Source organism: Limanda limanda, chromosome 21 (assembly GCF_963576545.1).
Source record: "Limanda limanda chromosome 21, fLimLim1.1, whole genome shotgun sequence".
In the NCBI taxonomy this organism is placed as follows: domain Eukaryota; kingdom Metazoa; phylum Chordata; class Actinopteri; order Pleuronectiformes; family Pleuronectidae; genus Limanda; species Limanda limanda.
In genome coordinates, this window is record NC_083656.1 from 3,469,127 (window position 1) to 3,483,621 (window position 14,495).

The 14,495-nt window shown below is 45.4% G+C and overlaps 1 protein-coding gene across 1 annotated transcript in view; it reads right to left on the reverse strand.

Annotated features, from left to right (window-relative positions):
• Window positions 1-1,744: 1,744 nt before the first annotated feature.
• The window catches only part of LOC133027678 (thyroid hormone receptor alpha-B), a 28,406-nt gene continuing 15,655 nt past the window's right edge, over window positions 1,745-14,495 (reverse strand). The window contains exons 4-8 of the mRNA XM_061094752.1: window positions 13,608-13,755; window positions 13,024-13,229; window positions 5,393-5,539; window positions 2,984-3,242; window positions 1,745-1,995 (exon numbers count right to left, since the gene is read on the reverse strand). Of these exons, the coding sequence (XP_060950735.1) occupies window positions 1,745-1,995; window positions 2,984-3,242; window positions 5,393-5,539; window positions 13,024-13,229; window positions 13,608-13,755 (1,011 nt within the window). The remainder of the gene's footprint in view (window positions 1,996-2,983; window positions 3,243-5,392; window positions 5,540-13,023; window positions 13,230-13,607; window positions 13,756-14,495) is intronic.

The window sequence follows — 14,495 nt, forward strand, 5'->3', positions numbered from 1 at the left end:
GTAGGCTGCGGGCAGCGGCCCTGTGTCCACGGAGGTGAGGTAGTGCCTGAAACCACAAGGGGCAGTATTGCTGCACCAGCCTGGGGGGGGTGTGTCCACATTGAGGTAAATGGTAGCCTGCTTGGCATTTGCCTGCTCTCAGTGTCGCCCACGGTAAAAAAAGGCAAATGTGTATGGAAGCCTGGAGGGGCCACACTGAGCTGAGTCCGTGAGGAGAGGACTCGGCACAAACCCTGCAGGTCGGGCTGTGTACTACACCGCCGCGCAGTGCATACAGTAAAATGAGGCATTCACGTTACTCTGAGGTGATGTTGTCTGTTTTTATGTACATGTGTTTGTGTGAGTGTGTGAGAGAGAGAGAGAGAGAGGAAGAGAGAGAGAAAGAGAGAGAGAAATTGTGTGTGTGTGTGTGTATATAAGATGAGCTTTGCCTTCCTGCTGCTGCTGCTTTACAAACCCTCCTTGGAGGCTGCGCTGGGGAGATTTACTTCTGACCCCTGGCTCTGAATCTACAGTCCAGCTATTAAATCCCTGCTCCTCCTCCCTCCTCTCCGCTGCCAAGTGTCCCTCTCTTCCTCCTCTTCCTCCTCTTCCTCGGCTGCTTTCTCTCTTTCCCTCAATGCAGTAACTCCTTGGAGAGAGAAGGGCTTAATTGTGATTCATAAGACGCCGGGCTGCTGGCATAAGCAGCGCGGGCAGTGACTAGGCAAGTCTGCTCGTGTGTGTGTGTGTGTGTGTGTGTGTGTGTGTGTGTGTGTGTGTGTGTCACAGGAGCCGGTCCAATGACAAAATGAAGGTAGATATGGAGCCATGGTCTGCACGGTTTTCAAAGGTAGACATATATAGTTGTATAAATATAGCACCGAGTGGGATCTAAGAAGAAGTCGATCCAAAAACAGCTGTAACGGCTCAGATTGATTTGAGGAATTGACAAAAAAGTAGATCTGGTGGCTTCACTACAGCCGATATACACCAGAGTCATCAAGCGTCTACCGAAATTTTCAATGTGCAGTGTTTGCTGATTGTGTGTGTGTGTGTGTGTGTGTGTGTGTGTGTGTGTGTGTGTGTGTGTGTGTGTGTGCCTGCGAGTGATAAGATGTCACTGTTGACCATGTTTTCTTAATTACAGCTTTAACACTTATTCATAAATAATACTGAGAGGTGCTGGTCAGCGTTGGAGCTGGAGACTCAGGCTCCGAGACGAGTAAATCTGTGACCGCTACAAAACACCAGAGAGGGAGAGCGGACCCCTGCAAAGACCCCCGGCTCTGAGGAACTGAGGTGGAACAGGCTGCGGCTGTGTGTGTGTCTGTGTGTGTGTGTGTGTGTATAAGTTCGTGCACATGTATTTAGTATATCTCTGTGTGTGTGTGTCTTGGCAAATGGCTACAACTCTTGCTAGATAAGACATCATGCTCAGACAGAAGGGCCCCCAGACGGATTTCCAAACAGGGGTAAGTAGAAGGAGGGGGTCGAGGTGGAGGAGAGGGCGTTCAAAAAACAAAATCCTTTTGTTTGCTTGACTCTCCTGATGCTGGTGTGTTGTTTCTGTTTCCATTGTTTCCAGTTTTTTTTTTTTAAAATCACATAGTGTAAATGTGATGTCGGAGAAATGCGGATTCCTGCCGAGAGGTGGCGCTCCCTCCATCCTTCCCCCGCGAAAAAAACCACAGACGACAATTTCCCATCTCCCATTTTTCTCCCCCCCGACTTCCTCTTCGCTTTGCGCGTCGGCAACTGTGGTTCACACCTCCTGGTCCTCGAAGACCTCCAGGAAGAGCGGAGGGAAGAGCTCGTTGGGACACTCCACCTTCATGTGAAGGAAGCGGCTGGCGTGACACGCCCCGATCATCCGCAGGTCGGTGACCTTCATCAGCAGCTTGGGCCAGAAGTGGGGAATGTTGTGCTTGCGGTAGTTGATGTAGTGCTCGAACGCCAGCAGGTAGGTCTCCTGGCACTTCTCGATCTTGTCCACGCAGGTCAGGCCAGAGCGGTCTGTTGGAAGCAGAGGATGGGGTGAGTGATGGTGAAGAGGAGAGGAGGGAGGAAAGAGAGGAAAGATGAGGGTAATGAGGAAGATATGGAGGAGGAGCAGACAAGAGGTGGAGCAACCGAGGAGGGAGAGAATTTGAAAATGAGAGGAGAAGTACTACGCTAATAACTAAATATTAAAAGGATGAACAATTTCATTCCGTAAAATTCTACAAAAAACAACTTAAATGTAGGGCTGGGCAAGTTAACTCGTTTCAATCGAGTTAACACAAGTGATGAGTTAACTCGATTAATTATTTTATCTCGCATGAACTCAGGTTTGATTATTTATTGTTTTATTGTGAAAGTCAGGCTTTTATTTTGTGAAAGTCTGTTGCTGACTGCTGCAGAACAGGAAAAAAGAAAATAATTGGCGGATAAACAATCGAGTTAACTCATCGCTTGAGTTAACTCGATTAAAACGAGTTAACTTGCCCAGCCCTACTTAAATGGTATAACATTATTGAGATTATTCATTTGATTTGATATTTTTATGATATTCAACAGCCTCTCTACCTCCGCTCAGATTAAAAAACACATTTTCTATTTGCATTCGTTGCATTAATTCAGATCCAGGAGCAAATCACGTGACGCTGCTGAATCCACAAAGTCTCACATCGGAGCTTTGACTGTAACCGTCTAAGAGTTGAAGGCTTTTTAATAACGTGAAGGATTGAGCTGAATATGTATGTGCGCTTTTATCTCCAGGCAATTATTACATCTTGATTCACAATAGGCTACAATATATATCCTGGGAGTCGCAGCGGGTAATCACCAGGAATATTAAGTGTCGTGAAATTGCGCCTCCAAGGGCGCTGCAGACTGGAATTTACATTTACATTACATTAGTCTCAAACTCCTGCACTTCCAATGTTATTAGCCGCCGCCGCAGAGCGAGGGCGCCGGCGAGCCCGAGACGCACAGTCATGAATTTTCTTAAATCAATAACAACCTGAGCTCATGAGCAGCACGGCCTGCAGCAGCGCCACCTCCGTGTCGTCCAGGTTGAACTGGGCCAGGCTCTTCCCCAGGTCGAAGATGGCGTCCGACACCACGCCCAGGCCGCCGTTCTTCAGCTGCTCGCGCTTCACGGCCATCTCGCCGCTCAGCGTCAGCGTCTCGCTCTCGGGGTCGTAGCGCATGGCGGCGCGCAGCGACATGATCTCCATGCAGCAGCCCTTCAACAGGATGATCTGGTCTTCACAAGGCAGCTGCTGGTCGGAGAGGACAGAGCTTTAACCACGAGTTCACACCATCAGCAAACTGTATCCACCATGATGCAACATCAAATCTGGGTTTTACAAATATTGATATATATAGTGCATCTATAATTACCTTGACCAGTTTACAGTAGTCCCATTCTACACACAGATTCTACACACAGCTCTTTTTCCTCACACACCGTTCATACACTGTCGGCACAGCTATCTGGGGACATTGTGGGGGGGGGCTGAAGGAGCCGCCGGGGATTGAACCAGCAACCTTTGGATAAGTGGACGACCTTCTCTACCTCCTGAACCACCGCTGATATAATCACAAGCTTCTCTTTTATTTTAGATCTATGGCAACAGTTCTAGAATAACAGGCCGTAAAACGAGTAAAGAAGGATGAACTGAAAGGATGTATTTTAGATTAGTAATCAATTCAAAATCTAATTCTGTTTCATCTCATCTTCATAGTTGAAGCTTCACTAATAACTTTATTTGTGCATTAACTGACATTAATGTTTTTATCGCATAGAAATAGAACCACAAAGTGAATAAATGTCAATCTCATATTAGCTCAGACTGAAATATTAGGATTCTAATCTGTGAATATAAAAGTTCTGTGTTCAAACTTGCAGGAGGAACTTTAGATGTTAACATGAAGTAACTAGAATCATGAGTGCATGACCCAGTCCTCCATAGAGAGAACATTATAACATGGGCACTGCTAAGTCAACCGGACAAGTTGAAATAAAACAATCCCAGTTATTACAGTTTGAAGATATCAGAATCAGGAGCAGCTCTCGACATCCGACCTCTCAGGATAACTCCTGTTTATTACCGCTGCTCTGACTGATCACCGGACTGCAGCGGCTTACTGGAAGAATCGAGCTGCGTTGCCGTAAGTTGCAATAAATCAGAATTAGTCTCAGAAAAAAAAAAGAGAAGCAGACGTCCAGGGAACAGGAAGTGAGAAGGAACATGACGACGGGGGTGAAAGGAGTCAGACGGTTTCTTCTCCTCCGCTGATGAACACAGATCTGCACTAACACCCCCTGATTTACATGGATATTACAATCTGAGTGTTGAATATCATCTGATTAAATCGACAGACTCTGGCGTGCTGAATTAAATCTCACCTAATGTAAGATGGTTTCTTATTCCGCTGCTCTCGACTACCGAGTAGATTAATTGGCATTCACCGGCTTTATTTGTCTTGTAAATTTGTACCTGGAGGGCAGGCTTAGAGTAAATGCTTATCATGCAATTACTGCTGCATCAATTTGCCTGGAAAAAAAAAAAAATAGAAAATAGATTTATTTTTTTGTGGCTCGATGAGTGGCGCCTTTGTTTCTGTGCATTCTTATCAGCAATTGACTGCAGCGCCATGGAGTGCGTGTAACAGGTTCTCGCCCTCCATCTCCTGCATCAGATTAAAAGAGGCGTCTTTCATAATGTAATTTATTATATTTGGAATAAAAGATAACATTAAACCGGGTGACTGATTATCTTCCTCAGTGTCTGGAATACTAACACTTTATCCTTATCTGCGCCTGTTGAGTTCCTCGACTTCGAGAATTAATAAAACGTCCGGCCGGCCGCGTAAAGGAGGAATTTATTATGGTTTACGCTCGGGTTTGAAAAGTCGCATTCATCATAAGTGTGAGATTCTTTACGGCGAGGGAACAAACCTGAATTACGTTTACTTTAAAATATGCCGATTGCAAAAGTACAGAGCGTCTGCGTTCACAATTTGCAAAACACGGTGATGGATTACAGCTACGACTTCTGCGGTCCTGTAATTCATTACACGGCAGACTCCCACACACACACACACACACACACACACAGATACACAAGACAATAACTCTTCATTCGCTGATAATTGTCCAATCACACAATGACTCATTACAAGCAGCAGGGACAAGAACACATAATCACATGTTGCTGGTAAAGCAAACTGGAGCGGGAGTTCCTCTCCGACTGATGGTGGAGTTACAGTACACTGGTCACAGGTCACACATCACACACAATGCTGTGGTCTCTCTACAAACAGTGAAATGACTAATCACACGACACACACTGACCTCCTGGAACACACTGTGGCTGTTTCTGCCGTTGTCTGTGGTTCCTAACGAGCATTGACCTCCGCTCACCTCAGAGAACATGGGCAGTTTTTTGGCAAAGTCGACGACGCGGGTGATGGCGGGCGTGATGATCTTGGTGAACTCGCTGAAGGCCTCCAGGTCCACCTTGTCTCCGTCCGACGTGGGCGTGACCGGGGACTGGCCGATTTTGTCTGGCTGCGTGGGAAAATAAACACGGCAGGGCCGATTAGATCAGAGCGGAAAGTTAGAGAAGAAGGAGAGTTGGATAAGTCTGTGTAGACAAAGCCTGATGTGTCTCATTCCCTCTGAGCCCCAGAGCTGCACTTCTGTCCAACAACTGGAAACATACATGAGCGACAAGGTTGTTTATATTGAGTTAAACACACACACACACACACACACACACACACACACACACACACACACACACACACACACACACACACACACACACACACACACAGACACACACTCAGACACACACTCAGACACACACTCAGACACACACTCATACCATCCTGCTGCCAAAAATTACATATATGGACGACATGACAGCTCCTCAAAAGTGAAGCCAAATCGTCTCGATTGCCCCCTGGTGGTTGGATTCAGTACAAGCCATTAACCATGCCTCCTCCATGTTCGCAGATGGGACATGGACCAAACAAAAGAGTCAAAATAACAAATGCATGTATCTCAATCCACCGAGTTCAACTGAGTTTGTATCTGGGATATTTCGGTTTAATTTCTGGACAGTGTTACACAGTTTTTAAACATTATACAATCTATGACAATCTGTCTCGAGCTGAAAACAGCCCGACATCCTCTCACGGGCTGGAGACCGGGGTCATCTGGACGCTTATCTTTTTCAAAATTCTCCTCGATACGGGAAACAACTACATCATCCAAGCTTTTGCTGGGAATTAGTCATTTTAAGGACGATGCTCAACTTAAACAAATCCCCCCCCGAGGCAATAAAAAGCAGGAGCATCTTCGATCATTTTCCCGCTGGAAGACGAACCGCTGACAAACCGTCTTCCTACTTTTAAAACACATTTTCACAATACACTTCTTACATTTCAATAAAAACTGGGAAAATGGAAAAACCTTTTCGACCGGAGACAAAAGAAAAGAACCAAGTTGGACCAACACAGACACAGTGCATTAGCACAAGCTGCAGCTGAGGGTTCGGGTGTGTCCTTGGAATTGAAAAGCATAAAAGAATAAAATAAGATTAGAATCGATACAAGTGGTGTGGGGCTCAGAGCAGAATAAAGCAGAGGAAACAACACAGTTTTAAATGAGTTTAGACCCTTTCTGCTCCCTCTTACAGAGAGCTCACTTGCCTTGGGAGACAAATTAAAACCAATTTATCAGATAAGGACGGCAGATCGTGCTGCGTGAAAGGAATGGGACATGTCACCAGACTGATAATGCTTACTTAGTGGAGGACTGCAAGCGAGGAACTACCGAGCAGTAATAAATATGTTTACATGCTCGGCTGCGACTATGAAAAATATTGTTTCGCGCTCGGCTGAATAAAGCGCGTGTCAAGGCCGGAGTCGTTTGTTCAGGTTCGGCTTCGACAACAAACGGGACGAGATAAAAGTGTAAAGAATAATCACATCACACGAGGAACTGCCAATCATAACGCAGAGAGGAAACAGAAACTCATCCAGGTCCAATTACAGACATTTGAAATAATTGTGATAATGACTCTGATGGACTGCGAGTCCGGGCCAAACAAAACATCGGTTTCACTGGTGGAGGTCAGTGGCTTCTTTAATTCCAGTGCTGAGATCACAGCCGGCCGCAGGGGGAGAGAAAGAGCAGCTGAGGTTCAGAGCTGCTGAAATCCTGCCACGTTCCCGAGTGGAGCGGAGAAGCGTCGACACAAAACCACGAGACGGAGGTGGTGCAGGTGGAGGAGGAGGAGGAGGAGGAGGAGGAGGAGGAGGAGGAGGAGGAGGAGGAGGAGGAGGAGGAGGAAGAGGAGGAGGAGGAAGAGGAGGAGGAGATGGAGCCTCTAACACATTTTCTCAGTTACCTCCGGTGGCGTTCAGCCAGCGAGAGGGTTTTAGGTTTTTTATTTGTGCAGACTTCACGATGTAATAACGTTTCTGTCTCATGCGTTAGTGATGACAGAACTGAACGTCAGCCTCTGTTTCCAGTAACTCGCCCTCTTTCCCCCGCAGAGAGAGAGCGGTGCAGGGTGAGGAGTCCGGATCCACCATGACACTGATTCTGGAAACAGATGTTGCTGATTAATTTGATTTAATGTAATTTTCTAAATGGCATCGCTCCATCTCCAGTCGGGTGGCGGCAGAAATCTCAGTGACAGATATTTCACATGAGACCAAAACTATCTGGATACCATGTGATGTGCTGACACCGACACTTTAAAGCATCACTGTGGAACAGCGCCCCCTGCAGCCACACATGGTGATTCATTCTGCTGGGCTCGGGTTCCCAGTGATGAAGTGGAACTGAAACTCAACTGAACGCAGGATATTACCCACGATCCCCAGCGTCCTGAACCACAGGAGCTGCAGCTGTAACAAATCCACCAAACTCTGCTCGGAGACTTAATCGTTTCCTGCTGAATATTGGAGATAAACTCTGTTGTTTTTAATAACTTCCGAGTCTATTTTACCTGATCCTAACTCGTCTAAATGAAAGATCCTTTAACCGTCCTTTGTCTGCGTGTGAAATTTCACGAGCTAACTTGCTAGCGTCGGAGCTCTGACACGTTCACAGGGAAGTTAAAAATCTGTGTTAACGCCAGACATGGGTTTTAATCTGTGGATGTTCTCGACTTCTGAGGCTCCTGGAGCTTCATGTGCACCTTCTGGTGGATTAATGAGAGTTTTCCCGGAGCTGCTAATGTTTGTTTATGAACTGGACTCTGGGTCTTTGCTGCTGCACAGACACACAAAAGAAACATCGTCCCAGAAGAGCCACACAATATTCGGACACTTGGCTCCAACTGTTGACCTTTTACCGGATGGATTAGTTCTGGAAAGTTTGTTCCAGTCGAGCAGCCTGGGTGGGGGGAGAGAGAGAGATGACGACCATATATGGTCCATGTACTGTACGTTTCAATCTGCCTGATCAAAATGGATCGAGCCGTCACGGTTGTTGTGCAAACCGAGCGTCTGGGTCATACTTCATGTGATTAAGATACGCTCTAACCTAATAGAGCTAATCGCATTGTGTGTTTGGTTTTCACGTCACTTTGAGCAGAAAATATCACTGAGCAGTCGCAGAGACTCTGAGTCATAGCAGCTGTTTGTGTCTATTACATCAAATTGTAGTGGTTTGTACTTGTACATGCACTTTAAAGGGAGACCAGGAGGATTAATGGAGTTGGTGATTAATGATAATAGCACAGTGAACGCCTCACCAGTGCGAATCCGCAGCTCAAACTTTACGTTCTTTGTGTTTCACGTCCAGCTGTGATCAGTCCGTGTTCCCCCCCGGCTCTGAATCACGGCTGGTTTCTGTTTCTGATTGTAAAGTTTGAGTGTTTTTCACTCAGTCGGCTTTTTTTTTTTTGCTTTATGTGAATAAAAAACACACTTTAATCCAATAAAGTTAATAATCGTACTGTATGTTTTTGTTTTAGGATGAAAATATCACAGAGATCACAGGGAGAAGCGGCTCAATAACAGCTGCTAGTGTGAGTGAAAGAGTTTTACTGCCTCATAACTTACATACTGTGTAAATACTTTAAGAGGATGTCAGAAGGATTGAAGGAATCGTTGATCAGAACTAATAAGTCAGGAGTTACTGCCCAGGGCCCTGAGGTTTGTGAACGATCAGCTGGTAACGATGAGTTCAAACACACTGGACAGTGAACGCCTCACCAGCGTAGATCTGCAAGCGTTGCATTTAAAAATGTATGTTTTGGAACGTCTGCTTCTCTGTGAACTGAATCAAGGTGGTTTCAGATTGTAAAGTTTTAGTGTGATTCGGTTTCTGAACCCTGAACACGCCGAGCGGAGCTGGTTCCTCTCCGGTTGGTTTCTGCCAAGACAGCAGATGAAAGTTCACAAGTTCACGACCTGATTGAAAGAAGGAGATTTGTGTGATTTGAAACGCTGCCAGGCGGCTTCATGCTTCACTTGGCCTGGAGAAGGAAATAAAAAAGACTCGGAGCATTAAGTGAGGATTGACCTTTCCCCAAACGCTAGCAGGGACTATTAAAAAAATCTATTCTTTTACCTCTGAGGAGAATCTTTCACTGTGTTTTTGTCATTTTTATGCCATTTTCTTTTATGAGCTTGGATTGTTGGTTTTGGCTTCTGAGCCTGAAGCTGCATCATCTGAGCCTGAGGCCCCACAGAACTGTTTTTAACATCTACATCAATATGCATAATGACACACTCATAAAGTCATTCTAATTGCATTAACTTGAACGTTTGGAATCTAGGAGACGTTTGCAAAAAATGTATTAGGGAAGAATAAATCATCTTTCAATTAATAAAACGTTTAGAAGCAAATTGGATTCTTAACACACATATAGATGATGTCACTGATGCATTTAGAGAGTTATCCTCATCATCTTCTACTTACTCATTGATTAAATATTCTCTGTTTATACTCATCCTCAACCATTATATGAAAGGTTCCAATTTAAAATCCTGATGACTCATGGAGGTGTTGAGTTCCACCTGCTGCTCCTCTGCTCTGGACAACAGCTCGATGTGACACGGAGCTTCATCAGTGCTCCGTCATCGTTAGTGACCTGAAGTTCAGCGTCGGAGGGTCCGACTCCCTGCCGCCGCTTTATGGCAGCGATCCCCATCGGGATGAATAGACTCATCCTGCTGGGCTTAGCGTGTAATTTCAGATATTCAGGGTTCAGTGGCTGCAGCCTCTGGAGCCCGTTGTTCCTCTCGCTCGATTCCATAGATCAGAGCAGACTCTCCGACCCGCACCTGGAGGAAGTCCCTCTTCAATGAAAGAAGAGGGCAGGACTCCAATAACATATAAACTGGCCCTTTTGTTTTTGGTGGTACACGTCTTGGCTGATTTATTTTAATATCCACTTCTATGCTGATGATACTCTGTCATATATATGTGTTTGTGTGCTTCAGGATATCTAAACCTTGGAGGTTTCTGTGCACAGCAGATCCTAAATTCTGTCCCTAAAGTCTTGAAATGCCTAAAAATGCCGCAGTTTTGAACCAAATCCAGAAAATCTGAGCACTTTCCCTCCATTGGCTCTGTATCCATGTCAGATCAGACGTTAAGATGCTTTTAATGGCACGGGGGACAAACGGGTTTGCCCGTCTGATACCTGTCTGATCTCCTTAAGCCTTACACTCCATCATGAGCTCTGTGTTCTCAGAGCACAGGGCTCTCGTCTGTCCCCGGAGTTTTACAGCTGAAGGGCCTGATCTTATTGGGCCCCCCCCCTCTGGAATAACCTCCCCACTGACACAAGACGGGTTTGACCTTTGAAATCCAAAACTCATCTTAACACCTTCAGGAATTCTTTGATACCATTTCACTTGTCTTATTCTCACTTGTGCCCAGTAGAACTTAATCAGTGCCTGTGAACCACCTGCTGCTGCTGGTTCATGTCTGACCGCACCACTCCGATCCAACCAGCAGGGGCGGGGGGTTCATGTCAAGATATTTCACTTTACAACACCAACTCTGCTGGGATGTGAAAGAAATTCTCAGAGAAGTAAATCTGTGAAGTGTGCACGGAAACTTCTAATATCAAAGTAGGTCACGGAAATGATTGTGATAAATTATATAATTGTCATCATTTTGAAATTGATCAGATTTGAATAGAGTCCCATTAGAGAGTGAAGCCTGTGTGAATTAGAATTGATCATTTAAACCAGTGGTTCTCAAACATCTGCACCTCAACGACCCTTCAAAAGAAAAACTAGATCAACGACCCTCTTGTGACAAGATTTTTGCTTTTAGATGTTTAATCATAGAAAGAGTAAAAGCTCAGTATCTGACAGCACCATTTTTGCAGACTCTGCTCTCACAGGCTTTCGTCTCCTTCAGTCCTGATACACATGTAAGTGTGGACCTGACAAAATGAACTCTCCTCAGTAAAACAAAAAAAACACACAAAAAATAAAAACTAGGCTTTCGAGTGTGTGTTTTGTTTCTAATGGAATTCTTATACATCTTCCTCAGTGCTCTACACCACCTCACCTACGTAATCCCCATATGGCCCACTTCCCATCACACCCGGCCATGTCCTGCTTGTTGCCTAGCAACTCCCTCCTCGAAAAAGTGCTTTCAACCCTTCTTCATGTGAACACCCCTCGTTTCTCTCATCTAACAACCCATCTCCAAATCACAGCGTTTTTTTGGCTTTGGTCCTGTGCTGCTGCTGCAACTGTAGCTGGGAAGTGAAAGCAACTCAGATAATCCAAAAAACACGAAGGTCTGTGTCCGTGTCTGTGTCTGTGTGGGAAAGGGGAAGACTGATACTCGGCAGGGACGCCCTGACACGGCCGCCCGGGATAAATCTGAGCACCAGCACAGCAGGAGAGACAGTTACAGAGAGAGAGAGAGAGAGAGAGGGAGAGAGAGAGAGAGTCTCCGCCTGCCAACCTCGCTGCCAACTTGCAGATGAGCGCTCATGACTGAGGATTTGCTTTGGCTGAGATAAGCTGGGAGCTCACAGAAAAGCAGACGGGCAAAACAGAGGGGAGAGTAAGGGTAGAACGCCGAGGAACAGGGAGAGAGAGGAAACACAGAAGTGAAGACGGGGGAAAGAGATTAAAGCGAAAAGGGAAAGACTCGGGGTGTGAATGAACACTATGAAGGGAATTAGGTCTGGTGAGGAGCCCAGAAGGATTAGGATGAATAAACCCCCCCCAAAAAATGCTGGAGAGAACTGAGGAGGAGAGAGAGAACAGTCGGCAGAGAACACGGAGCGATAGAGTCATAAAGAGCTTCTGCGACAGTCAGTCATGTGAGGAAGAGAATGAACCCCTATCATATCTGACGTCAGCGTGCACGTTTGTGTGCGCACGTAATCCATATTGTCCTGTTGTGTGTGTGTGTGTGTGTGTGTGTGTGTGTGTGTGTGTGTGTGTGTGTGTGTGGTTAGAAACTGCTGAGGAAATGCAGCAAAAGCACTAAAGCAGCATTTTACAGTGAGAAATTATTGTGTGTGTGAGAAATTAAGTTGTGGAAGTGTTTCCTTGATTTCAGTAATAAACATTTTAGCGTCCAGGCAAATTTCCACCTTGGCCGAGTTACTTATATTTATATCGAGATTATTTGTTTGTTAGTTTGCAGTTTTTTAGTTTTTTTTTTGTATTGCTGTCCTGGCTCCTTAATGGTGGAATGAGCTCATCATCGACATCCGGACATCCGAAAGTTTACACATCTTCCGCCGCAAACTAAAAACATACCTCTTCCGACTATACCTTGAATAAAAAAATAAACAATTTTTGTTTATTTTGTTTGAAATTAACAATTTAGTAGCACTTAAATGTCACTTACTTATAGTACTTTGTAGTCTTGCTTTATTTTTAAAGAAATTGTACTTTCTTGATCCTTGCTGTTCTTGGTTTGTACCCTCTGGGTTGAATGCATATGGTTGAATCCACTTATTGTAAGTCGCTTTGGATAAAAGTGTCAGCTAAATGTAATGTAATGTAATGTAATGTATCATCCTCCCTCTCACGTCGTCTTACCAGGAATTTGCGCTTCTGTTTCCACTGGGCGCCCTGAGCGTTGGTGTGGCGGTGGGCCTCGGTCACCATGCGGATCAGCTCCCACTCGGCCCCGGTGGGCTCTGGACGGTTCTGGAGGGTCTTCACCATTTCCTCCTTTTTGCGTCGCTCCCTGTTCTCCTCGATCAGACGCCGCTTCGCTACCCGCTTGGAGTCGTCCAGGACCACTGGGAGGAGGAGGAGGAGGAGGAGGAAGAGGAGGAAGAGGAGCCACAGAGAGAGTGCCAAAGAAAAGGAAGCAAGAAAAAGAGGTATGCAATTAGTTTGCATGATGCCTGAAGTGGCAGCGTCTATATAATTCCTATAAGTAGGATCCTCCACTCCGTCTAAGAGCACAGCGCTTTTCAAATATAATATGGAGCCAGTCGTTTTAAATTCCTCACCAGCTCCTCAAACATAAAGAGCAAGAAAAACGCAAGACTCCAAATAGCATTAGATCCACGTGAAAGTGCATTAATGTGCTTTCTTTTCTCTTCTTCTCCCTCTCTCTCTCTGTGTGTGTGTGTGTGTGTGTGTGTGTGTGTGTGTGTGTGCAGACCACTCACAGTCCATGGCCATGCCCACTGCGATGCATTTCTTGAAGCGGCAGAGCTGACACTGGTTGCGGGTGATCTTGTCGATGATGCAGCAGCAGTCGTACTTGCAGGAGTAGCTGGGGTGGAGGTTCTTTTGAATGGTCCTTCGGAAGAAACCCTGGGTAGAGAGAGAGAGAGCGAGGGATGAATGGGAGATAGAGGCAGTGAAGGGATGTGTACGGGGGGGAAATGAACAGAACACGGAGGGTTTTATGGAGGGTACAAGGGCGAGATGAGTTATTACGAGTTATCAGGATGAGGGGAGGAACACCAAGAGGAGAGAGGGGGAAGGAGGAGTAAACACGAGTCTGACACAACCACGTCTGCAGTTTAACTTCCATTACTGCTCATTTATCTCCGTGTGATTAAATTAATTAGGAATTATTAATCTAATTTGTTGCTTGTCTGACTTCCTTCCAAATCTATGCAAATGCTGCCATCCAAATATAATTAGAAGAAGGCGGCAATGTGGGAGCGAGAGGAAATAAATCAAAGTAGGAAATAAATACCCATCTTTAAAGTAAAACCTCAGTATTGTGAGTTTATTATTAGATTAAACACGTCGGAGGGAAGGAACCTGTGCATTCAACTGCACACACACACCGAAATCAATACGCTCATCTTTTAGGAGGCTGCCAAAACAACCACACATCAAACACAGCATCGCTCTCTGAGTCTGAACCGAGCTGCTGATCCGGTTAGTTCTGGTTTCACGTCGTAATATTACTATTTACAGAGAATGATTTAGTGTGAGGAATGAAGGAGGGAATGTTATACATGTATAAATCCAATATATCTGGTAAGGTGCAAACAACAGTACGCTGTCGTATGGAGTCGCTGTGCAGTTTATGTGCTGAT